The sequence below is a fragment of the Bacillus rossius genome, chromosome 3 (assembly GCF_032445375.1).
Source record: "Bacillus rossius redtenbacheri isolate Brsri chromosome 3, Brsri_v3, whole genome shotgun sequence".
Lineage (NCBI taxonomy): Eukaryota > Metazoa > Arthropoda > Insecta > Phasmatodea > Bacillidae > Bacillus > Bacillus rossius.
This window is the reverse complement of record NC_086332.1, coordinates 112,553,910-112,579,909: the sequence shown is the minus strand read 5'-3', so window position 1 is coordinate 112,579,909 and position 26,000 is coordinate 112,553,910. Positions and strand designations below refer to the sequence as shown.

General features: G+C 41.0%; 1 protein-coding gene across 1 annotated transcript in view; it reads left to right on the top strand.

Moving 5' to 3' along the window:
• LOC134531149 (organic cation/carnitine transporter 2-like) overlaps nucleotides 1–23,987 on the top strand; it is a 120,935-nt gene extending 96,948 nt beyond the window's left edge. The window contains exons 7-9 of the mRNA XM_063366768.1: nucleotides 14,253–14,467; nucleotides 16,656–16,843; nucleotides 20,777–23,987. Coding sequence (XP_063222838.1) covers nucleotides 14,253–14,467; nucleotides 16,656–16,843; nucleotides 20,777–21,001 — 628 coding nt within the window. The 3' untranslated portion in view covers nucleotides 21,002–23,987. The remainder of the gene's footprint in view (nucleotides 1–14,252; nucleotides 14,468–16,655; nucleotides 16,844–20,776) is intronic.
• Nucleotides 23,988–26,000: the final 2,013 nt, after the last annotated feature.

Below are 26,000 nucleotides of genomic sequence, written 5' to 3'. Positions count from 1 at the left end.
GTCAAAGGTCAAGGTCACACCCATCCAATATGGCCGCTGTGACGTCGTAATCCAAGATTGTGGACCGTGAGAAATCTGAGAAGCACTAGCAGGAAGGACGAACTTTTTTCTCCTTGGATACTATCGAAGCCAACCTTCCTTTGCGATCGATAGTGAGCGTTCCGCATCCCACATTAATGAAATATATATTATTTACCTGCAAGCAACACGTGGCGCCATCTGTTGACGACAGCCGGAACTACTTGCATCAATTGGCTTTGCATTAGATAACTTAACTCTCACTGATGAAATATTTCAAAAACTCTATTTAAGAAATGGTTCCAATTGGAGAAAACTGACAGTTTGTATCTAACATTAGTCACAGAAGCTACCATGGATCGTGGTTTGTTATCTATAGCTGAATCGGAAGGAAGCCGCTGTAGATACTGTGGCAAGGATTTTGTCATGAGAAGGAATGCTAGACGTCATGAGAAGAATGATTGTGCTAGAAACCCACTACGCAACATGTTAAGCTGTAATCGTTGTAGCAGGTTGTTAACACGAATTGACAGCGTAAAAAGACATGGTAGAACATGTAAAGTCAAGACTACTTACGGCATAGAGGACACCGATGGATCCACTAGACTAAAGAAGAGTGATCTGCATTATGACAATAATTTTTCTTGTCCTGAGCGTGATGGTATTAGCTCACCCGATCGTGAGGAAGAACATAAATTGAAGGATGCTAATGGCTTCGGGAAGACTGAAACTAATGGAAGTATCAACACCGTGAAAAGTGAGAATACATTCAAGCCTATATTCAGTAGATCCTCCATTCTTTGTAAAAATGATGGACTCCTAAAAAGGAAACATGAAGACGATGAAGACACTTCGACATCATCGATAGCGAATTCATACGGTAATCTGGGTGAAGAGGATGTCTTCTACAGTGATTGTTACAGTGACTCTGAGGCTGTTGACAAAGGCATAGACTGTGATGAAGCACCTAGAGCTGACAAGATCGAAGAATGTGGCGATGTCCTGAGACCGAAACGATGGAAACGTCGTGTTATAATAAATAAATCTGATAATGCTTATTATGATCACTGGGATGATTGTGATATTAAAAGTATTTATAATAAACAAGCAAGTAAGATGGTGGTAGAAGAGATTGATTACACATCATGGAAAGATCCAAACATATTGGTTGACCTGCTAAGACTTCTACATGGCTCGCTTTGTGCAGGAAACTATCCGTGCATCAAAGAAATATTCTTCATACTCAAAGAACTGAGGAAAGCTGGCTACATACAATAATGGCTTCTTTTACTTGTATTTGTGTAATGTTGACAAATAAATTAAATATTGAACGTAAAAAAATTAATGTTTTTATTTCTTGTATTCTGATTTCCAACTAAGCCTGTGTTTCCGCTACTGTATGTGTGATCATTACGTTTCCTGTGTGTACTGTGTGTACGTTCCGTTTCCTGTGTGTACTGTGTGTACGTTCAGTTTCCTGTGTGCACTGTGTGTACGTTCCGTTTTCTGTGTGCACTGTGTGTACGTTCCGTTTTCTGTGTGCACTGTGTGTACTTTCCGTTTTCTGTGTGTACTGTGTGTACGTTCCGTTTCCTGTGTGTACCGTGTGTACGTTCCGTTTCCTGTGTGTACTGTGTGTACGTTTAGTTTCCTGTGTGTACTGTGTGTACATTCCGTTTCCTGTGTGTACTGTGTGTACGTTCCGTTTCCTGTGTGTACTGTGTGTCCGTTTAGTTTCCTGTGTGTACTGTGTGTCCGTTTAGTTTCCTGTGTGTACTGTGTTCATTCCGTTTCCTGTGTGTACTGTGTGTACGTTCCGTTTCCTGTGTGTACTGTGTAATCATTACATTTATTGCGTGTAAATTGCATGTATTGCGCGTACATTGCGTACATTACGTGTTGAAGCTGATGGAGCTGTTGGAGCACTTGCAGCTAATGGTCAATTGAAGCATAGGAGCAAAATGTAGATGTATCTGATGATGTGAATTGTAGCTCTTGGAACCTGGCGTATATTGGAGAGATCGATATTTTTTTCGATCAAATGATCCTCTTTTTTAATTTGTAGATTTGACTCTAGTATTATTGTAAATGGTTCTTGATTTGATTAGCGTATTATTCCATACGGTGCATGTATATAAGCTAGTCCTAGACAGCAGGACGTTCAGTTTGTTACTGACGTCGGCGGTGTAAGGATCACCTAGTTTGTTTCTTCTGGTGCATAAGTCGTGTCAATTAGCTGTTCTTGAGACCTCGATGGCATCTTTACCGTCTTTAACGTCGAACTCGGAGGTTGTACCATCGTCTACGGGAACCTTGACGACAGCTACGATGGAGAAGGTGCAGATCCCGTTGGCAACGACGGCGTCAACATTGGAGGAGATTTCAACAGATGTGATACCACCAGCAGAAGATAGCTTAATGACTACTGAGCTGGATGTGCAGGGAAACTCGGCGAACGCTGGTTCGCCATCAATGGAGACTTCAATGGATGCCGAATCGACAACAACTAACGAACATCGGTGTTGTTACTGCAACAAGATTTTCTCAAACAACAGCAATGCTCGACGACATGAGAATAGAGAATGTGCCAAGAACCTATATCGTAAAATGTTTGTTTGTGAGAAATGTCATAAGCAGTTTGCCAGAAAAGATAATATGAAAACGCACATGAAGGCATGCAAAGGTCCTGCTGTGCGGCAGAAAGTAAAGGTTTCGTCACAACAACGATGCATCGATGTGCATAAGAGTATGCCTGGAGATGTTACTACTGTTGCAACGCCTGTATCTGGATCGGGTCTGAAAAGATCGTCTTCATCACCACGGTATCCTTGCAGCTACTGTGATACGTCGTTCGCATTTTCCCATGATGCACGAAGACATGAGCGGAGCAAATGCACGAAGAATTCATCTCGCATGAAGTTTCGATGTGATGAGTGCCTTAAATGGTTTACTCGAATTGACAGTTTGCGACATCATGCGAAAAAATGTAAAGGTGGAGTCTGTGCTCCTACTGCTGAACTACCTGCCGACATTTCGACTCGTCGCTTTAGATTGGAGACACGAAAGCGTACAAGCAAGAAAACCGATGCCCAGCAACCGATTGTTATGACGTCTGAACATGGAAATAAACCTAAGACTGTGTTCGGAGCATTACAAGTGAACGATAATGGCTTCTACTTGGCGCAGTCTGCATTTCGTGGAACGTTGAAAGACTACTATTATCTAAATACGTACGGTGAGTCAAAGGACATTTGTAATTTTCTTGATGATATCAGACAGAAGATAATCAATCAGCTTACTGATGATGTAGCAACAAACGGACCTTTGAAATATAACTTGTGGTTGGACTGTATATATGGAAAGCCATATCCGTTCGATGACAAAGTGAAGAAGTGTGCATTCAAGACATCGGCTGCAGTAATTTACAGTTCTAACGATGTGAAGCAAACTGTTAAATACGGTATCCAGAAACTCTGTCAAGAAGAGGTGGACTATGTCTGTAAAGGTTCTGGCTGGACTCTGTCTAGTATAAACCGATTGGAGCTAAGAATTAGTCATTTCACACCGCTGCGGAACTAAATGATTATAAGATTGCTGGCTTTCGTAAGTGATCCTGTAGTAGAATATATATTATGTAATAAATATTATGTTTGTGAAAGAACTTGTGTTGTTTTTGTTTTTTCTCGATCCTGTCACTATTATGTTAAATTGTTATTTTTTTTTCATCGTCCAGAATCGTACCAAGGACCTAAGTCGATCTAATTAATCAGTACATTGATTGGAAATTTATTTAATGATTTCTGAAGTTTTTCCCGAATCTCTAGCATTAAAATTATGAATTACCAATATGTTGGTGTTGATGGCTTATAGGATGATGATGACAGTAGAGGTTTTAATGTCTCTTTAAGAATGTTGAACATGGAATAATGAAATTATTATTTTTTACATCAAATTAAACATTATTGCATCTATCGGGTATCGAACCAAGGACTGGAACTGATCGAATCAATCTGTAAATTAATGAGTGATTTATTTAATGAATTTTGGAATTTTTCCCGAATTTCTAGCTAAATAATTACACGATTCCAAGATGGCGGCCAAATGACAAGATGGCGGGTAACACAGCAATAATAAATGATTACTGCACTCTAGCGGATAAGAATTAAACTAACATGGCGTCAGCGCACTCTCGCCGACGATAACAAGATGATGATGGCTACCAGCAGACGAAGACAAAATGGCGGACATGACATCATACTAGTTGACCTTGTTATTGGTGGTGGTAGGTTAGTCTGTAGGTGACTTCCGTGGTGGAAGGATCGGTCGCCATTTTTATTTTTTTTCGCCCTCACCGGGTTCGAACCGAGGACTCCGAGCTCCGTGTCGTTAACGTATGTTTTTTAAATATTTTTTATGAAAATTTTATTAATTGAATTTTTTTATAAATTTTAAAAAATTTTCTATTTCATTAAAATTGGATAGTAAATTTAAAGATGGCGGGCGTAACGGAAACTGCAGCGGTGACGTCATAATCCTATAAATGGCTTAACGTTGGCTTGAGTTAAGGATGCTTAAGCCAGTTTTAGGAATTTTCAGCCTCTGGGATTTTTAAGGAATAAAACGGGAAATTTTCCCTCGAAAACGGGAAATTTTGAGTCATTTTGAGTCAATTTTAAGGAATTTTGAGGAATTTTTGCCGTCGTGACGTCACAAATCCAAGATGGCGGACACCGGCACCGGCACCACACCCTGAACCCTGTTTCCGGACCGGCCAATATATACTACTGATGATGTAATCTAAGATGGCAGGAAGTTCTAAAATTAAAAAGGTGGAAGGAAATAATGTAATTTAAGATGGCTACAGTGATGTTATAGGTGAAAGGTCATGATGACATAGTCCAAGATATAATAGGTCAAGATGGCACTGGTGATAATGACATAGTCGAAGATGGCATCTGTGACATCATAAGTCAAAGGTGATGATAAAAATCTAAGATGACTGCATCCAGCAGATGAAATCAATATGGTAGTGTAACCCAATATGGCAGTGTAACCATACTTAAAGTGCAATGCAAGGAGTGTGGGCACTCTATGATGATGATGATGATATCATTGTAATGAATAGTGCAACACATAGGAGTGGGGCACTTATTACGAGATGGTGGGTGTGATGTCATAATTCAAAATTACGTAATTAAAAATGGCAACCAATGTTCGTGCACTCTAGCAGTACAGAGACACACAAACCTTAGCTCTAACATACAAAAATAATTTAATACAACCAATATGATGGACACCCTTGAAACAAATATTTAATGCATCAACCGACCAATGAAAAAGCATATTCTATTCCCCTTAAGGGTTTGTGAAGTGGTTGGTAGGGGTAACACCAAACCACTGTAGGGATATTTTTGGTTACTTAGAAAATGGAGGAAAGGAAATAAATTAATAGGGAAATTTTGTGGGAAAATGGAAAATTTGAGAAGAAACAGGAAACTTTGAGGAAAAACAGAAAATTTCTTGAATATTTGGGTAGATAGGGCAATTTTCTGAAATTTCGATGAATTTGATGACATCAAAGGTAAAAGGTCACGAATCCTGAATAGCAAGCCCCGAGCCCCTGCCCTCGTAACCCCCAAATCATAGTACTTAATGTAAAGGTAAAAGGTCAAGGTCAAGGTCACTCAAGATGGCTTCTTTGAAGTTTTGAAGTAATATAGTGGCTGTCTCCATACTCCACAAACTTTAACCTGGGCTCGGAGCCCGTTTCATATGCTACACTCTGTAAAGAATATTTCTGTTTCAGTTACCCGAAAACAAAAATACAGTGTATAGAAGTTGAATCAAAACATGTTAGCGAGTGTTGTATGTTTTAAATTGCTACTTCTTTTTCACTCTCCGACACGCACACATCTTGAGGTTGCATGAATCCAAATGCATGCGAAAGTATCTATGGACGATGACCGAGTCATCGATTTCTGTTCCCTCACCATCAGACACGCAGGCTGTCGTGCGTTTTCACAGGGCGAGTCTCGCATCGGTAGAGATGATGATTTTCCACGGTAGCATGTCACCAAGATATTTGACGAAATACTGGACATTTTTCTTACCCTAAGGCTGGCATTAATTTTTTCAACACGGCGTGATTAAGACTTTCAGACGAATCGTAGAGTTTGTAACATCGACACAGCTTTCCTCTCATTGGCTCTGAGAGTGCAGGAAGAATCTCTTCGCCATTCAGCGCCAGCAACGAAAATAATTGTGCAAACATAAACAAAGAGGATGGAAGCTTCACAAACTGTCAAAGTTTACGTTGATACGAGATCATTTCTACATGTTCTCGAGGCACAAGGTGACCATGCAATACCGCCGGAAGCCGCACTTCGTCCAGCTGGTGTCCGCACTATGCCTGCGGGCCACCCAGAACACTGGGTGGAGTGCGGTGTTTGAATTGTGGAACGAGTTTATATGGCAGTGGCCGTTAAACGGCTGAAGTTCTAATTCATACTTGTTACCCATCATAAGGCATTGTCAAGCACCATTCCCGCAAAGTTTTGGGTGTTGCCTATTGCGATGGAGAAGTAAAATATCATCTCTTGACTCCACGGCTCAAATCTAAATGGCACCATTGAGTCCGACGTGCGGAAATATAGCTTATACTCAACGAGGCAAAATAAGTTGTTGTGCAGGACCCTCGATACCGTTCTCTGAAGCGCAAGCCGACTTCTGTTTCGGCCGAACGACTGCAAAATCAAAAATATATATACGAGTGCGTTTTACATAACTTAACATATTTTAATAAGTGCAAACGTCTTTTTTTTACATTACAAGTAAAACATTGAACATTTTCAAGCAAATTTTCAAGAAAATTATACCGCTAGTGAAGTATATCCAGTCGTATCAAAAACATGGGAAAAATAACAGTTTTTTTTTTACAAATACAGCATCAGTTTTATATATTCCGCAGCAATGCATTAGAAAATAACACATTAGACGAAATGGACGCGAAAAATAACATCCATTTTTCTGAACGATAAGTTAAATAAATCTCCATTCTTAATTTTTAATAATTTACATGTAAAATCTGTGTTTGTGGCCTTCATATTCAACATTAAAGAGAATAAATGTGTTGTTATTATCTTACATAAAACAAAACACGCTTAGTTAACTCTCTGCGCTGCACATAGAATCAGAAGTTATGCAATATGTGGACTATAGCGAGGTTATCTGTTCCTTTTCGAAGAATGTAGTTCAGTGTGTGGCTATGTAATCTTGAAGGTTAAAAACGTAAATGTTAACAAAAAGTGTGTCAACGTTTCTATTTCATTTATTAGTAAAATTATTTTGTGCTGAATGATCCGACTCTATTGACTTCCTGGAACACTTGGGTCTATGTATCCGCCTAGTTGGTGTCCTTTGGTTTACCTCGGTATTATTCCAAGTCCTTCCCCATTCGTCTTTGCCCCACCACAAACGGATTGTCGCTTGAGTGCTAGCTTCTCTCACTGTATCCACATTCACAGCAGGAACGTGCTAATAATAATAATATTGTGACGAAGATAGTAGACGCAAGGCAACGAGGCAAGCCAGCTCACGCTCTCACCTGCGGGTGGGGCGCGGTCCATTACCGTTACAACGCTTAATCCTATTAGCAACGGCGCCTCACTACACCCTCCCCCCACTTCCACTTCTGCAGCAATTTCTCATTGAAACCGGAGAACACTCTGTGGCTCTGGAGGGTTCGGTAAATACCTAGAGCCCCACTGCCGTAGGTAGCGTAACTGGGACGCCATTGTTCTGGGAGCTTCGGGTGTCAGACCACCCTGATGAGGCAACACTTAAAAGGCATGTGAGACCATCTCAGAATGGGGCATAAGCCTGGCGACGCCAGCCTCTTGAGCAGTGAAATGAAGAGGGTGAGTGACCACTTTGTGAGTGAAAGTTGACGACGAGCGACTGGCTTCGTGTGCGGATACTGGTGCAGCCGGGTCTCAGTAGAGTGCGACGGACGAGCGAGGAGAGCGAGGCAGTGGTGTTAGGTCAGACGTGCGCGGCAAGAGACGGGCAGTAGGGAGAGCGACTGTAGAGCCGAGCTGCAGGGGGAGAGTATGCTGCGGAATAAACGAAAAAGTGGTTGAAATTTGGACAGATATTTTAAGTGTTTAATTTAGTTGATAGTGTAAATAGCAATTAATGAATAAAACTGTAGTAAGTTAATTGGTCTATCATTTTCGAAACTGTTTTCTCACTCTTAACAAAATAGTTATAGTACAATTATAGTAACAATAAAGTAGTATTTATATTCGGTTATAAACTTAGTGATGATGGTCTATTGCCTTATAGGTTGGGAAAATTCACTACTTAATTAATTTCAGAACTATTTACTCTTCAAACACTCTTATTTTAGTGTGATAATATTAGTCTAATTATATATAGATTATTATGTCAAGTTAGATATTATGAATATTTATTATCTATAGATATCGTATAGAACTATCTTTAGAAATTTTAAGATATAATTTAAAGTCATAAAAAGAAATAATCACTAGTTCAAAAATACATTATAATGCTGGCATTAAATTTTTAAGAACCCTTAGTTAACATTTAAACGTAGAGATAGCGTTCATCATGTTGTAGAGACGCCGAAAATTGTTATCCTACAAATTTTCGACGCCATGAAAAATAGTAAAAAACTTCGTGATTAAATTTTTATTGTTAAATCTTAAATATTGAATAATCTCAATAAGGTTTTGCTTGTGGGAAGCATGTACAGACTGTCCCAGGCGCCCCTCTTCCCTACTGCTAGCAGATAATTTTAAATGTCATTCATTCGATCAGTGTTAGCAACATTATGAATCCAGATTCAAGAAACTATATTCTTAAGGATTTACAGCAAATTATAAAATCTAAAATAAAAGTAAAGTATAAAATCACACTGTTCCACATTTGTATGTCACTAACTGTAGCTCTAATTGATTTTAGACCTAGACTTACAAGGCAAAGGCGCGAATTTCTGGTCGCCGATGTTGACGTCCTTTTGCCAAAGTAAGTTACTTCCCAATAACAATATACACTGTAAAAAATCTCAATCGGTCTCTAGAAATAGCCGATCGCAATATGAGGCACAACTTATATACCCGTAACGTTGCTCTCGGAATCGCTAAGGCAGCGTGGCCCATCGTTAGAGCATCTGTCTATATAGCTGGCAATTTGGGTTCAATCCCACATTGTTTACTTTTTTACACGCTTTATATTAGCTTCACCTGTTTGTTTGTTTGTTTGTATGTTTGTAACCAACTCCTTTGGGTGCGATTTTGACCCACTTTAAACGGCCGGATATCATTAAAACTTTGTAGATTTATCGAGGACCGATGACAATACACTAAGTTGATAAGATTATTCCATTATTCAATTTGCAAAATAAGATTTTTGTCAATTTATATAATTTCACAAAATTTAGTAGGCTTTGTTTATATCGCGCCAAAGATAAAAGAAAAGAGTTCGCACATTGTAAAGAAAACCATTTCGCTCATTTGCGAACTCTTTTCTTTCAGTTTGTCTTTGGCGCGATATAAACAAAGCATACTAAATATTGTGACATTTAATTAAATGAAAAGTGAGAGTGGGTTATGATTATTGTGAACAATATACTTTCTTGAAGAGATTATTATCTATATTTGTAAAAATTTGAAGAAAAAAAAACCTGAAATAATGGCTTTAAATGTTGTTTCTTTCGTTAAATAGAGTAACACAATTACGTCTTTGTTTCATTTTACCACTTAACCAAGAGTGACACATTATTATTAAACAACATTTTCTGCAAATATTTCACGAAACATGGAAAAATTGAGGTTTGATTTTGCTGTGAAACCAACAGCAGATGGGGAAATCAAACACCATATACATAACCTCAATAGCTACACCTGATGGGAAGATTTTTGAAATTCCACTCGAAAACTAACCTGCAAATCTGCATCAAGCAGTTACAAATACTCCAAACTATGCCAAGGTCAGTAAATCATTAAATAAAAGATATCAAACACGGAAAATATGGATAATTTTGACAGATGATATATCAAAAACATATTTGGATAGAGAGCAAAACTTACAGTTTAAGGATTTTTACCTGGAAGAAATTGAGGAAAAAACAAAAAGTGATGAATCTATACTTAGTGGATCAAATAAAAAATGGGAAAAACTGTTAGAAAATTTTCTTGAAGAAAAAAAGACTATATCTGAAACTCAAAATTTATGGAAAATTGCAAAAGATTTCATGATTGAGAAATTCACGGGCAGAAACTCAAATGCTTACCAGTGGATTAAAGATTTCAACAAAGAATGTGAACGTTTCCTAATCAAAGAAGACAAAAAGAAAATAGATATTTTAAAACATTTCTTATAATACTCCAGTGTAGTTTGGTACAACTGCATGCAAATGAAACTTACAGTGGAATCGGACTGGAATAAATGGGAGAAAAAATTTTGTGAGACATTTGCAAACAAGGATGATCATCCATCAGATATGCTGACTTAGAATAAACATCAATGACTTCCCGAATATATTGATTTTCATAGCAGGATATTGAAATTATTGAGTACTGTAGTTCTTCAACGCTTAATTGGATATATATTTTAGAAGCAGCCAATATCTACTCAAATTCACTTTAATAGTAAAGTCATGTAATAAATAAAAAAATTGAGCCACATCTAGAGACACGTCTGAGATAAAACAATATTTATCGATTTTATTTTAACTGCAGCCAATATATTATATTCAAAATCTACTTTAATAGTAAATTGATGTAATAACTATCAAGTTTTTTTACCTTGTTATAAAATTTATTTCATACGTCGATAAAGAAGTATCACTTTAAATTATAAATAAACCAAACTAAAAAGTAGAAAATAAATAATAGTTTAAAAAACTAAAATAACACGCTTTATATAGAAAACCAAACTAAAAAACATAAAATAAATATTAATAAATTTGAATTAAGAATAGTGTAAAATTTTTTAATAAATGTAAATTAATAATAGTGTAGGCCTATATAAGAAAAAAAAATGTATTTTATTTTAAAAAAAGCGTGGGGTGCATGCTGTCAATAGTAATAAATATTTTAATGACATATGAGTAGAAGGGTTATCATTTCGATAATATCTTAAATAGCACTGATTTTCACTGATTTTTTTTCTTACTAGCTGCCCGACCCGGCTTCGCACGGTTGTATTTATGGGGGGGAAAATGAGACCAAATCTCCTATTTACAGTTATAATAAATGAAATAAAATGAAAATTAATTAATTTTGACAAAAACTTAATACAATGCTTTGTAATGTACCGAAGAAAAAACGAATAGCACCGATGGTTTCCCGACTCTCGAGCACGCAACGTTGTCATGGAAACGAAGTACCCACTGTTTCCCGGGCTTAAACACCAATCAACATTGATAATCAGTTTATTATTAATTATAAATTATTAATACTATTAATCGAAATAAAAACTACCCTATCTCTCAAGTTGGAAACAATTACACATAAATGCCAATTTTCATCGAAATCGGTTGACTTGGTAAAAAGTTCACTGGACCTTTTTAGAAATCAGATGTAGTTAGTAATTGTCTTCTTAATTTGAATAATTTATATCACTTTCAAATCCCGACCGACTTTGTTCTACCAGTGTATAGTTATTTACCTGTATATATCTAAAAATTGGTGGTCTGTATTTAATGAGTGATGAGGACTACACTAACAATGAAATAGTCGTTGCCATGGAGACGAATGAAGCATCAACAATGCTACAGCCGTTGCCGTGGTGATTTTCTGCCAACTCATACATACATCACATTAGAAAACTCTAAAATTATCAGATTAAGACCATTAATCGAAATAAAAACTATTCTATCTCTCAAGTTGGAAAAAATTACACATAAATGCCAATTTTCATCGAAATCGGTTAAGTGGTTTAGGAGTCCATTGAGGACAAACATTGTGACACGAGATTTATATATATTAAGATTTACCATTACTGTAAATGGGAGATGTGGCTTAATTTTTTTCCATTAGTATAGCCGTGCGAAGCCGGGTCGGGCAGCTATTTTAGAAATACGTTTGGTATGCTGAAAAACTGATAGAATCATGAATCACATTTCTAAATGTTAACGAAATCTGCTTCCCTCTGTCTTTATAAAAATGATTCATGCAACACAGTCGCCTTTATACAAGCTTGATGCGAAGAGAATATTTGTTTACGTATTTTCATGATAAGTATCATCCGCGAGTGTACACCAAATCTTTAGAAAATGTCTGTGACAGCGAAGATTAAAATTTAAAATTGAAATTAAAATTGAAAATTAAATCATGTTGTTCATTAGATAATATCGTTTTGCTTATTTTCTATGTTTGATGTGTGTTTTAATATTCGACTGCTTATTGAATGTATCTTTTCTTGTATTGGGGGAGGTTGGCTATGGTGTTTATTGGTCGAATTCAATGCTGTGCCTGGTTTCCTTTAAGTGTTCTGCTATAAATGATCGTAGGTTTTCGTGTTTATAGTCGCTGATATGTTCTTTAACCATGATGATTCGCCTGCCAGTCTGCCCCATGTACAAATTGTCACATGAACATGGAGTCCTATACACACCGGCTAGACTTTTGGCTGTATTTTTAATTTTTATTGATGTCAGGGACCCCTCAATCATTTTATAGATTTGAGAATTGTATGTATTTCGTTCTCTGAGAATTCTAGCCACTTGGACTGAAATTCCTTTTATGTAAGAATTGAAGACTTTGTTAGGAAGATACATGTTGTTCATTTGTTCTTGGGGTGACTTCACAGCCTTCCTTAATTCGGATTTTGAGTAACCATTTGTTTGAAGAACAGTTGTTAGGTGTTTCATATCTTCCCCAAGTTTATTTTCTTCGCAAATTGTTCTAGCTCTGTTTAATCAAGTTGAAATGACTGTTTTTTTTTTTCTTAGAAGGTGGCTGATATGAAGTCGCCTATAAATACCGATCTGTATTGGTTGACTTCCTGTAAACAGTGTAACCGATGTGGTTTTCCTCTCCATTTGTGACCGAAACATCCATAAAAGGCAGTTTTCCCTCTATATCCACCTCCATGGTGAATTAATTGTATGTTGGGATGGATGCTGTTCAGGTGTGTCAGAAAGTATTGCAGCTTATCTCTGACATGGCTCCATATAACAAAGGTGTCATCTACATACATGTACCAGCACTTGGTTTGAGCTGCCTGGTACTTATTTCTTTCTCCTCGAAAGGTGAGCCCATGGTGGCGCCTTCCTGTTTCTGATAGATCTGCCCCTTTAACGAGACGAAAGTGAAGAAACACAATCTTTTGTGAGCTTTACCATGTCTCTGCTCAGGTTGCCTTTCCCCAGGTGTGTGGGGATAATTTGAAGGGCTTCTGGGAAAGACACTTTGGTGAAGAGCAATACCACGTCAAAGCTGACCAGGAGAACTGTTGGTTGAAAAGAAAGTTGTTTGAAAATCGCAATGAAATTTGCGGAATTTCCTACATGAAAGGCTCGATTGGGTACTAAAGGTTGGATTATTCTCTTGAAGTATCTGGCTAGCGCATGAGTAGGATAGCCTATTGCACTAACTAAAGGACGAAGAGGAATGTCTTGTTATGTATCTTTGGGAGCCCATAGAGTATCGGAGTTCTGGCATTTTTGACGATTAGATGTTTTTAGTATCTTCCTCTAAGGCTGACTCAGCGACAAATTTATTTATTGCTATTTCTATTTTTAGTAGACTTTTCTTGACTGCTAAATATGCAGGTTCGGTGAGAAGGTTGTATCTCTTGGTCATAGTCTGAGGTATTCATGATCACTGTTGCATTTCCTTTATCGGCCTTCAGAATCATATCTTTGTCACTGCGGAGTTCTTTCAGCGCTCATATTTATTCCCTGCTTATGTTATGTGGGGGAAGCTTGACCTTCAAAGGACTCTTTTTCCCGAGCATATCTCATCTGCTGTGGCTGGAGGTAGGCCGCTATGGCATAATCTATTACACAAACAATGTCTTCTCTGGGAATTTTCTTTGGTGTGACTGCGAATGTCATGCATTTAGCTAAAATATAAACACAAGCTTCATCTAGTTGTTTGTTTGAGAGGTTGAAACTGTGAAACGACAATATAGGCGTGAGTTTTCCGCCATGGTAACGACTGCAATAGGTCGAAGTTTACCTAACAGACAGATACTGCTTCCCGCAGGACTGTGGGAGAGTTGATGTACTACATCCTGACCACCAACGTGACCAACATCTCGGGCAACCCCTTCACCAACTTCTTCTGGCAGTCCCTGGTAGAGCTGCCAGGCTGTGTGTTGGGGCGGATACTCAGCGAGAAGCTGGGTCGTCGCTGGACGCAGGCCGGGGTCTTCGTGGTCGCCACAGTAGCGCAGATCGTCATCATCTTCATCTCCAGCAGTGAGTTCGTTATCCAGGAACGTATTCCTTGAGATTAACGCCCTACTCTCCCCCTGCCCCCAACCACTCCCTCCAGAACCAAAAACCACTACTATCTAACTATGGGAAATAGCCATGCTTTTTCTGTATCCATGAGGCCAGGGGCATTGTGGGAAATTTTCCCGGGGCCGCGACCCCTCAGGAGGTCAACCCCCAAAATTTCGAAAATTTCAAAAATCGATACTCTTTCGATTTAGCGTGTTTCCGGTCAAAGAGTTTGGCTCATTGTGGTGTAAAATGTGCCCGGGGTTTGGAGGCGACCCCCTCCCCCCCCCCCTTTCGAATGAGGTCGTTTGCCCCCGAAAAATATAAGTACATTGATTTTAATGTGGTGATCCCGAGGTCTTCGGACACTATGACCCCTCGGGTGGAGCTTCTGATTGGAGGGGAAGGGTCATTTGTCCCTGAAATTTTCGGAACTTTGAAAATTGAATTTAGGTTGCATTTCGAAGAATTCATAAAAAAACATCTTATTTAATAAGAACTAATAAATAAAATAACTATTTTTAAAAAAGCTAAAATCACATGCTTTCAATTAACTATAAAGTAACAAATAATCTTTAAATTTAAATTATTTATTCAACAGCGACAGAATGAACTACAATTCGGTAGCTATAATATATGTTATTAACAAGATAAGATAAGAATAAAGTAATACACTAAACAATTAATTTCAATAAAATTATATTGTGGGGTGCTCGTTTATTTTATTTTCATAATGACTATCTTAGTGAATAGTTATTAGTGGTAGAAAATTTAAGACAACTGATATCAAACACCCCACACTTTTTTCTATTAAAATTATGTTATACATAGTTGTAGTTCATTAGGACAGTTATGTAGAATTATTTTATTATTATTGTGTTTGTGAGATTTACCATACACAGTTTATCAAATCTGGTATAAAGTTCTCTTCTCAATGTCTACTATTATTCGATTTAAAATATTACCTGCATTTCAAGTGTATCTTTTCCTTCGAGGAGTGAAAAAAATAATTGTTCGACGATCTTGTAATATATTGGTCCAACAATTTTGTTATTGTGAACGATTTATATTTTTTGTTAATAGCCATAATTGTTTATTTTTTTCATTACAAAATTGCATTTACTGAAAATATTGTCATAGGTATTTCCCGTCTTCCTGAGAAACTTTCTTCGAGATAACAACATAACATTTCATAAAAAAAAGTTTTAAAACCTAACATTTATTACTTCTTAAGTGGCTATAGTCAATAAATGAACACACATTACTGAAATATAATTTATGGTATTTCAATTTTTTTATGGTAACTAGTTTTTGGCTTTTATTGAAACTATTATAATGTGTTCCAAAAATTCTTTACGGCAGATCCAATGACCTTTCAAAACTTCAGCTTCTTCAGATTTATCATAGATTTCAGTGTCCTGTATATATTTACTAAATGGCCTAATTGCCTCTTTGTCGAGGACACAGATTGGCTGCTGACGTCCTTTGAAATTAATTCGAATATATAATTTCCGGAGATTAAAGCTTGAAAAAGAACCTTTATTGGAGTGAAATATATTAATCAAATGGTGCTCATTTTTATATATTTAGTTAGAATGTTTTGCTAAATAATGTTGCTATACATTATAAGGTAATGAGTTATGATCAAATACTTAGACATTTAGTAAGTTAAATTACACCACCTAGTCCTTGGAGAGGTTTATTTTCCCCTTATATTTTAAACTATACTGTAACCAACCAAATTACTTACTTTCGTTTGTAGATATTTTCCACGCTATTTATGTGAGTTAAGCCAAAAATAACTAAAATTTTGTAATTCATTGTCAATTTCCAGGGCAAGGTCAAAGTCAAGGTCAAGGTACAATGTCAAAATCAAGGTAATCCAATATTGCCACTGTGACATAACTAATCCAAAATTGCAGACATCGCCTCCAGCTCCTCATTCCGACTTCAGTAGCAGGAGCCATAAAATATACTACTAGTACCCTTTAGAAACACCAGAAATTAATTTCTCTTCAAAATATCAACGTTTCTTTAATAAGAGGCCTAGTACTATTAGTTTTAGAACGAAGGTAACTTAAAAAATTATTTTTCCTTATTACATTTACTGTAATAATAATACATATACAAATAAAAGACCCCATGCATGTAAACTGATTTTCAGGCACTAGAACTGCGCACCTGGTGATGCCGCTGGTGACGGTGGTGAAGCTAGCGGTGACCATCGCCTCGTACTCCGGGTATCTGCAGGCGATGGAGGTGTTTCCCACGTGCATCCGCCAGACTGGGTGTTCCATGGGCTCCCTGGTGTCTGGCCTGCTCGGCACTTTGGGGCCGTACATCATCTACCTGGTAGCTATCTGGCCTCCACTCCCAACAGTCACATGCTCTCACCATCACAAGTGCACACAGTGGTGTCGTGCATCATCTACCTGGTAGCTATCTGGCCTCCACTCCCAACAGTCAAATGCTCTCACCATCACAAGTGCACACAGTGGTGTCGTGCATCATCTACCTGGTAGCTATCTGGCCTCCACTCCCAACAGTCAAATGCTCTCACCATCACAAGTGCACACAGTGGTGTCGTGCATCATCTACCTGGTAGCTATCTGGCCTCCACTCCCAACAGTCAAATGCTCTCACCATCACAAGTGCACACAGTGGTGTCGTGCATCATCTACCTGGTAGCTATCTGGCCTCCACTCCCAACAGTCAAATGCTCTCACCATCACAAGTGCACACAGTGGTGTCGTGCATCATCTACCTGGTAGCTATCTGGCCTCCACTCCCAACAGTCAAATGCTCTCACCATCACAAGTGCACACAGTGGTGTCGTGCATCATCTACCTGGTAGCTATCTGGCCTCCACTCCCAACAGTCAAATGCTCTCACCATCACAAGTGCACACAGTGGTGTCGTGCATCATCTACCTGGTAGCTATCTGGCCTCCACTCCCAACAGTCAAATGCTCTCACCATCACAAGTGCACACAGTGGTGTCGTGCATCATCTACCTGGTAGCTATCTGGCCTCCACTCCCAACAGTCAAATGCTCTCACCATCACAAGTGCACACAGTGGTGTCGTGCATCATCTACCTGGTAGCTACCTGGTCTCCACTCCCAAAAGTTAATTGCTCATGTGGGCAGTCTTCATTCACAATTGGGAACGACTTTGAATTAATAGAATAAGAGGTTTTAATTCAATATGTAGTGCAATTCTACCTTAAATAACACGTGAACCATTTTTACCATATTCCAGTTTAAATTATGGGATATAGTCAATGACTGAGCGAGGTGTCATTGCGGTATAAGTTTTGACTCAGATTCGGGAAAACTCATGTTTTTTTTTTCAGCACCAGCCATTCAGATTCTAGTTACTTGTGGTTTATCCAGCATTATTCTGGGATGATGGGATGGTTCCCTATAGTAGAGACCATGGTGGGAAAGTAGTCCATCACTCGCCTCCCTTCAAGACGCTACATGTTCAATGAATATAAAAGTCCGGATTTTTTTCTCATGAGAAACGTGCCGGAGCCGGAGCTGTGAGACGATGGAATTTCTGTTTACTTCAGTTTAATAAACCCATATATTCCATGGACCCCTCGCTGTCCCTAGTAATCCATTATTTTTACGAGACATTAAGCCTTGCCGTAGGTATTCCTCGAGTACTTGCTAGTTACTCTGAATAATTAAGTTATTATTTATTTGAATATGTCCAAAGAAATTGGTTGGGATTTTTTTATGATATTTATTGGAACCCAGATTCATTAATTACACTTAATTAAATAGACCTATAGTTATTAATCTGTAAAACATACTTATCCGTTTTTCAACCTTAGGGGTTGAATTTCGCAAAATATAAAAATTGTGGTTGTTTGTGTATGTTCAACATTGTTCCCTAAAATAATTCATTACATTTAATTAAATTTGTTGATATAATTATTAATTTTTAAATATTCTTACCCTTTTTCACCCCTTAGAGGTTGAATTTCACAAACTATAAAAATTTGTATTGTGAGTTTTCGTATATTTATTATTGATACCCAAAATCATTCATTACGATTAATTAAATACAGTGTTATAATTATTACTCTTTAAAACATAATTACCCCTTTTTCACGCCTCAGGGCTTGAATTTTGCAAAGTATAAAATTGTAGTTGTAAGTTTTCGTATGTTCATTATTGGCACCCGAAATCTTTCATTGCACTTAATTAAATGCGGAGATATCTTAATATATATAAATCCAGTGTCCTGATGTTTGTTTCCAGTGAACTCTTCACCAAGTCAACCGATTTCGATGAAAATTGTCATTTATGTGTATTTTTTTCAACTTGAGAGATAGGATAGTTTTTATTTCGATTAATGGTCTTATTAATTTATAATTAATAATAAACTGATTATCAACGTTGATTGGTGTTATTAATCGTAAGTTTCATAAGTCTCAAACAGATGACGCCTTAAATCAGTTTTTTTTACAGACAACTGTTGTAGGCCTACTGTCTGACATAAATATCTCATAGATGGCGCTACGTTTCAATTCAAATTTTATTTTTCTCCATGTTGTGCACATTTTCGTTGATCAATGTACTACGTAACCTCGCTTTTTTGTATTATTTTTTTATTTTATTGTCACGTGTTTACAATTATTGATATCTATCTTCAGCTAGCAATCAACAGATATAATAATAAAACAAATACTATTAGCTAGAGAATCAGAGTTCATCAAGTTTATATTAATTAATTCTACCTTTCCTGCAAATTTTTTAATCTAAGTTTATAAAAATTACAAAAATATCTATGTATTAAGTGCTTGCTTTTTATTTTCTCATTTTGATTGAATTTTTACTAACTTAATTATTATTTTCAGTAAAATGCCATAGCAACGCGTGGCCGGGTCTCCTAGTAGTAATAATTGTTAAAACATACTTGCCCCTTTTCCACCCCTTAAGGGTTGAATTTCACAAAATATAAAAAAAAAAAATAAGTTTTCTTATGTTTATCATTGGTACCCAGAATTATTCATTATGCTTAATTAAATTCGGAGATATAATTATTAACTTTTAAAACATACCCAATTTTCATCTCTTAGGAGTTATAATTCGTCAAATATAAAAAAAATTGTGGTAACATTTTGAATGTTAATTGTTGGTACACGTATCTTTTCTTAAGTATTTCTTAGTTTCAGATATATAATTTATAATCGTAAAACAATATTTACCCATTTTTAACCCCCTTAGGGATGAAACTTTGTATTTAGAGATAGCCTAGTTTCTAATTTAGCCAAATACCTTTTCATTAAAAAAAAACAACATTAAAATCCCTCCAGTAGTTTTTGCTTAATGCTCGAACTAACAGACAAACAGACAAACAGACAAAAAATTTTAAAACAATATTTTTGAGTCCTCTATAATGTAAATAGCCGTTTGCAATATTATTTTCATCTTTTTATCCAATATACAGACTTTTCGCCTCTAACAGTTTTATTATTTAGAATAGATTAAGAAAGACGACCTTATAGTTTAAAATATCACAGTAGGACTACTTCTGATTGTGAAATGGTAAAACACAGATTTTTCATCAATATTAAGCCAGCTTAAAATTAGCCCTAATACACAAACTCAAAATGAACCGCATGGTTAGTAAATATAAATTTTATCATCAGGCAAATAAAACGAATTGGGCTATTAAAAAGCAAAACATTTTTACTTGTAGGATTTTGAGCCTAGAGTTAAGTTATGTGTTTTTAGTAATTTTTTTCTAACTTATAGCTTTTTGGGCTAGCTGAAGATCCTACGCATGAATTTTGTTATTATTTTTACGTTGATTAGCATGCAAATACGTTACTTTAAGGCCCTATTATAATTCTATCCTCAAAAATTGAATTCTTTGTTCGACTCCAGCCAGCAGAGCTTCCGCTAGAGTGACATCTGCCCACTACGCCCGTTTCTTCGAAATGCCGCAGCTTACTGGCGAAATATCGCGCATTTAAAACAATAATTTTCAGACAGTACTAATATTCTAACATTCGTATCGCGGATAGATCGTAATTAATATTTTACATGATTTTTAAAATAATTGTATAAGTAAAAGAAAAAGAAAACGGGCTGAATAATATTCTAATTTGCATATCTATACGAGAATAAACCAATTTTGCAGCCCTTGATTTCAACCACCGAACATTTTAAGACATAAAGTTCGGGGACTACTTTTCGCGACATGCTAGGCGTACACCGGTTGCCAGTGGTTGTTGCGGCAAGCCTGATGGACTGTGTGGGGTGCGGCAGGGCGCGGTGACGCACGAGCGCTACACCTACGTCGTGATGGCAGCACTGACGCTGTTCGGGGCGCTGGTCGCCACGCTCATGCCCGAGACCCTGGGCCAGGAACTGCCCGAGACCCTGGAGGACGCCGCCAACTTCGGCAAGCACCAGGAGTACTGGAGGATCCACCAGCGGCGGCCCGCCAGAGCGCCCGCCGCAGTGAACCTCAGGCCTCTCATCGACAAGTGACCACCTCTCTCCGAGCCCCCGGGGGAAGAGATCCTGCACCCCTCCTTCATCAGTGCGCAGTTACATGCATCTGGAAAAAAAACAATCTACTCTCTTTGCAAAAGAGAATCGGTTCCAGAATAATGTGTTCAGAGAATGTTTCTTCCAATCAAGCGTGACTCCAGGGCAGAGTGGTGGGGGGCCATAGCCCTTTCTGAGCCAGATTTTTCTTTAAATTCTATTTTGTTTTGAGGGTATATTTATGTTTACTTACATACCTTAATTCGTGTGTGAAACTCTTTCTATCAAAATTTGTATGGTATCAGGGGCGAAAATCTGTACTATTCCCAGGGAACCGAGGGGAGAGGGGTCACAGAATTACGTTTACCATTCCTGTTTCACAATCACGATTTTGCCAGGGGAAATGGGTCCCCTCCGTGAAGGGCTTATTAATATATACTAGGAGGGAGGCTTCCCCTTCACACATTCCCCCCCTCTTCGACCTTTCGGGGATTTACGCACATGAATGTAACTACATGTTTTAAAATTCCGAGGCCGATCTCTGACATTTTAAATGTCATGTTTTGTAAATTCCTCCTTTCGTTGTACAATAGCCCCTCCCGAAGTCTTCCTGGAACCGCCGCTGCTTCCAGTTTGTCCATGTCTTGAGGGCCTAACAGTCACAGAGACTTACAGAAGGATACGGCACAAGGAAAGAGGGAAAGAAGATAAATTTAGCATTTTGAGTGTATCAGGCAGCCTTACAGTGTCCGGAGGCAAGGTCTGGCTTTAGTCAGGCTTAACAGTGTTTAGTTTGTAGCCTGGTTCTACAATTCAGCTGTCCCTATAGCCACGCAGTCTTGCTTGCTAGCCAGGGCAAAATCGAAGCAACTTTTAAAGGAGGTTATAAAAACTGTGAAACCAAATGAACAGGCAGCGGCGGGTAAAATATATATGTCTTTAAGTGAAAGAGACTTGCTGACGGCCACCTATAAACCCAGTTTCAGAAGTTATGAGTTTTTGTATTAAAATAAGCAGTTGCTGGGTGTGACAAGGGGCTCATGTTCTAAACATCACACATAAACTTTCCTTGTAACAACTTTACACTCTTTTTCTTATAATACATTCCATTTACTCTTTATTAAAAGGCAAAAAAAAATTGATATTCCCTTTGTCGCCCTACCGGTCCCTGCTACGAGGTTGCCGTCGCTGAGGGCGCCAACTAGCCTAAGTTTAGACCCTGTGTGCCAGTTCACAGGTAGAGCGGAGATCCTCGGGGTCGTGACGTCACCACGTGGCTCGCAGGGAGCTGGATCGGTAGAGGTGGTGGCCCGGTGCGGGCGGAGCTGCTCAGTTCCCGGCTGAACTGTTCACTTGCGAGGCGCGAGACACAACTTGCCTGGTCCAGGTCTGAAGCTCGACTGCCGCGTTCCGCATCGCTGCGCGTCACCCGGAGCCCGCTTCCCGCAAAAACGTCCCAAGCGCAGCAGGACTCCTCGAGCCACGAACTACTCCCCCCACCCTAGTGAGGCGACGAGGGAACATAACGACCTGTGCGAGCGAAGGGAGCACTTGGAACGACATCACCTTCATTAAAGGTTTTTTTTTTCCATCGTGTAAAATTTTGTGAATTTCTCTTTGACAATGAGTTGGTGTGTCACTGCACACTTGGCACGTTTCACCAAACATGACCATCATGGTCTGTAATGTCGCGGGGGCGTCCTGCAGCCCAAACGGCATCGCGCAGAACTGAAAGTGTCGCCCATCGGGTGCCGTGAACGCGGTCTTGAGGCGATCCTTGGGGCTTACTGGGACTTGCCAGTACCCCGACTTCAGGTCAAGTGTCGAAAAGATGTGGGCATCTCCTAACCCCGTGAGGGCCTCTGAGATGTTGATGAGGAGTGGTGGTGCGGGGATGGTGAGTTTATTGATTGGCTTGAAATTAACACAGAATCTAAGTGAGCCATCTTTTTTGTCTGCCATTACGATCCTACAGTTGTATGGGGACTCACTAGGCTCTATGACGCCATCGCACAACATTTCTGCGATTTATTTCCTGATGACAAGTAGTTCGCGGGGCCCAAATCCGAATGGTTTCTCGTACGGCGGGATGTGAGGGATAGTGGGGATGCAATGCTCTGTGACATTGGTTCGGCGTAGTTGGTCTGCTGCGGAGAACACCTGGGGCTGCTGCTCCAGGACTGTCTCTAACAATCTGTGGTACTCAGGGGGAACATTGTGGCGGAGATCAGCTAGGCGGGGGGGTTCGGCCCGGGAAGGGGGTGGGGTGTGCCTCAGCCCATATACAGTTCGGCGGCCCCTGGTCCCCACATGTATCCTCCCTGCGCGGACCTCAACAGTGGCGTCCTCTTGCACCAGCCAGGGTAGCCCCAGGATGAGGTTATCGTGAAGGTCCTGTACAACCAGGGCACTGGTGCAGCTCACAATGTCTCTAATGCCAATCCTTACCTGGGCACGCCCAGTCGTTAGCGTGCTAGTCCCAGTAGTGGCCAGCTGGATGGTGTTGACCTCCGGCACCAGGTCCCCCTCAGGAATGAGGTGGGCCGCGACATAACTGTGTGTGGCTGCAGTGTCCACTAGCACGGCTATGGACTGCCCATTCAGCTCCACTGGGATCCGGATCAGCTCCGCGGCCTCTGGCCCCATTCGGCCCAGGCGGGTTTTGGCCCAACTTGGCCCTGCAGCTGCGGGCGGGGGCGGCGCCGATGCCTGGTGGGCGGCGTCGCTCGCCAGCGACCTGGGGCGGGCCCCGAACGGATGAGGCGGGCCGACCCCACTAGTGCTAGGGGGATGAGACGGAGGCTGGACGACTGCTGAAGATGCGGGCGGGGGTGACACCGATGCCAACGCCCGATGAGCGGCGTCGCTTCTTGGAGGGAGGCGTTGCTCCCCGATGTCCTGGAACGTGGTGCGCTTGGTGGTCGTGGTGGCGCACGCATGTGCGGGGCTGGACGAAGGGTAGGGGGGCGGTGGCCATCGATGTCACTGCTCCCTAGACGGAGTTTCCCAGAGGTATAGCCTCCCCCCCTCACGCCTGCCAGATGGCCTCGCGTGTCGGACACACGTGCCAGTGGTTTTCCACCGTGGGGCAGTAGCGACAGCGAGGCGGGCAACGGTCTTGGGCACCATGTGGTCCGCCGCGGCGCGGTTGTTGCGCGGCCCGGCTGGGCGGGCTGGTTTGTGACGCTCCCCCCCTCCCCCGGGGGGGAGTGTAAGGCCGGTAGTTATCTCTCGGAGGCAGCTGTTCTACGTACGGAACGACTGCTTGCGCGTCCTCTGGTTGCACCGCCTCCTGAGTTTGCGAAGTTGGGCGCGGCGTCGCGATGTTTTTGGTACGTCGGTGCGCCATCAGATCGTATTCTATGTCCCTGGCTCGGACGAGGAAGTTTTCAAGTCCGTGCGCAACTACCCCGCGCAAGAATGGGCGTAGTTCCGGAGACACCAACTCTACGATGAAAGGGAGCACGTCGTCGACGCGGCCCCCGAGTGAAAGGCGGTGGTAAAGCCGGAGTTTGCCATAATTAACGCCTCCACGCTCTCCCCACTCTCTTGTGCGCGGCTGAACAGTTCACTGCGGCATTTGTTCTGGGTGCGCGCGTCGTTGAACCGAGCCTCCAACCGGCGTGAGAAGTCTTCCCAGCCCACATCGTATCCCCCCGCCTGAGACCACCAAGTGCGCGCTTCCCCTCGCAGCTGTCCGCTGACCCGCTCCGTCCAGTCTTCGGGCGCTGTGTTGTGCCAGGTTATTTTATCTTCACAGGCACTTAGGAATAAACGCGGGTCGTCGTCGTGGGCGTGGCCCGTGAATTCTGGGAGAGTGACAGGTCCGCTAGGGGAGAGGTGCACTAAGGCCAGGGAGCCACTCTGTCGCCTACGTGCGCGTCCTTCGCACTCGACACATAGGTAAAGTCCGTCGCGGAAGTTTTCAAACTCGAGTGCGTCCGCGCATGCGCGGTGCCTGATAGTCCCACACTGTTGACAATGTGCTACTTCGTCATGGCGGCCCAAACACCTGTTCGCGGCGCACAGAGGGCCTGTCGGGGCTCGGAGATTGTTCTCTGCCCTTAAGTGCGGAAACTGACATGTGCAGCACATATGAGGGTTCTCACCAGCGCAGCTGTTGTTGGCGTATGGTTTTCCGCAGCGGTCGCAGGGATCTTCCATGGCGATGGTTACGTCAGCTCCCGCGTACATGGCGTGGTTCGCGGCTGTCAGACCCAGACGACGGGTCGCGACGTCGGTGGCGGGCGCGGACAGATCCGGGAGGGCGCTCCCTTCGCTATCATTCGAGCGGTCTTGTCCGCACGTCCTCGCCCCGCGGATGTTTGCGCGGTCGCGGTCGGTGGTGAAATGTGTTGCCTCGGTGATCCTCGGGTGTTCTCGCGCGCGCTTGGCGCACGGTTGGAAGGTTGTAAAATTGGTGTCCTGGAGGCTGTGTGCTGCTTGGGTGGGGGGTGCCATCACCTTATTTCTCCGGCGGGTCCCATTACCCGGAGCCTGTCTGTCTAGTGCTGCGCACCTGAAGTCCTTTGTCCCTACCCTGCGAGTTATACCGTTTTCGCCCGCGTTTTTCACTGGTTTGCGCTGTACGTCTCAACAAGCTGAATTTTTATCTGATTTGCCTAAAATTTGTTAGCCACACTAGCTGGGCGCCATTTGTCGCCCTACCGGTCCCTGCTATGATTTTGCCGTCGCTGAGGGCGCCAACTAGCCTAAGTTTAGACCCTGTGGGCCAGTTCACAGGTAGAGCGGAGATCCTCGGGGTCGTGACGTCGCCAAGTGGCTGGCAGGGAGCTGGATCGGTAGAGGTTGTGGCCCGGTGCGGGCGGAGCTATTCAGTTCCCAGCGGAAATGTTCACTTGCGAGGTGCGACACAAAACTTGCCTGGTCCAGGTCTGCAGCTCGACTGCCGCGTTCCGCATCGCTGCGCATCACCCAGAGCCCGCTTCCCGCAAAACCGTCCCAAGCGCAGCAGGACTCCTCGAGCCACGAACTACTC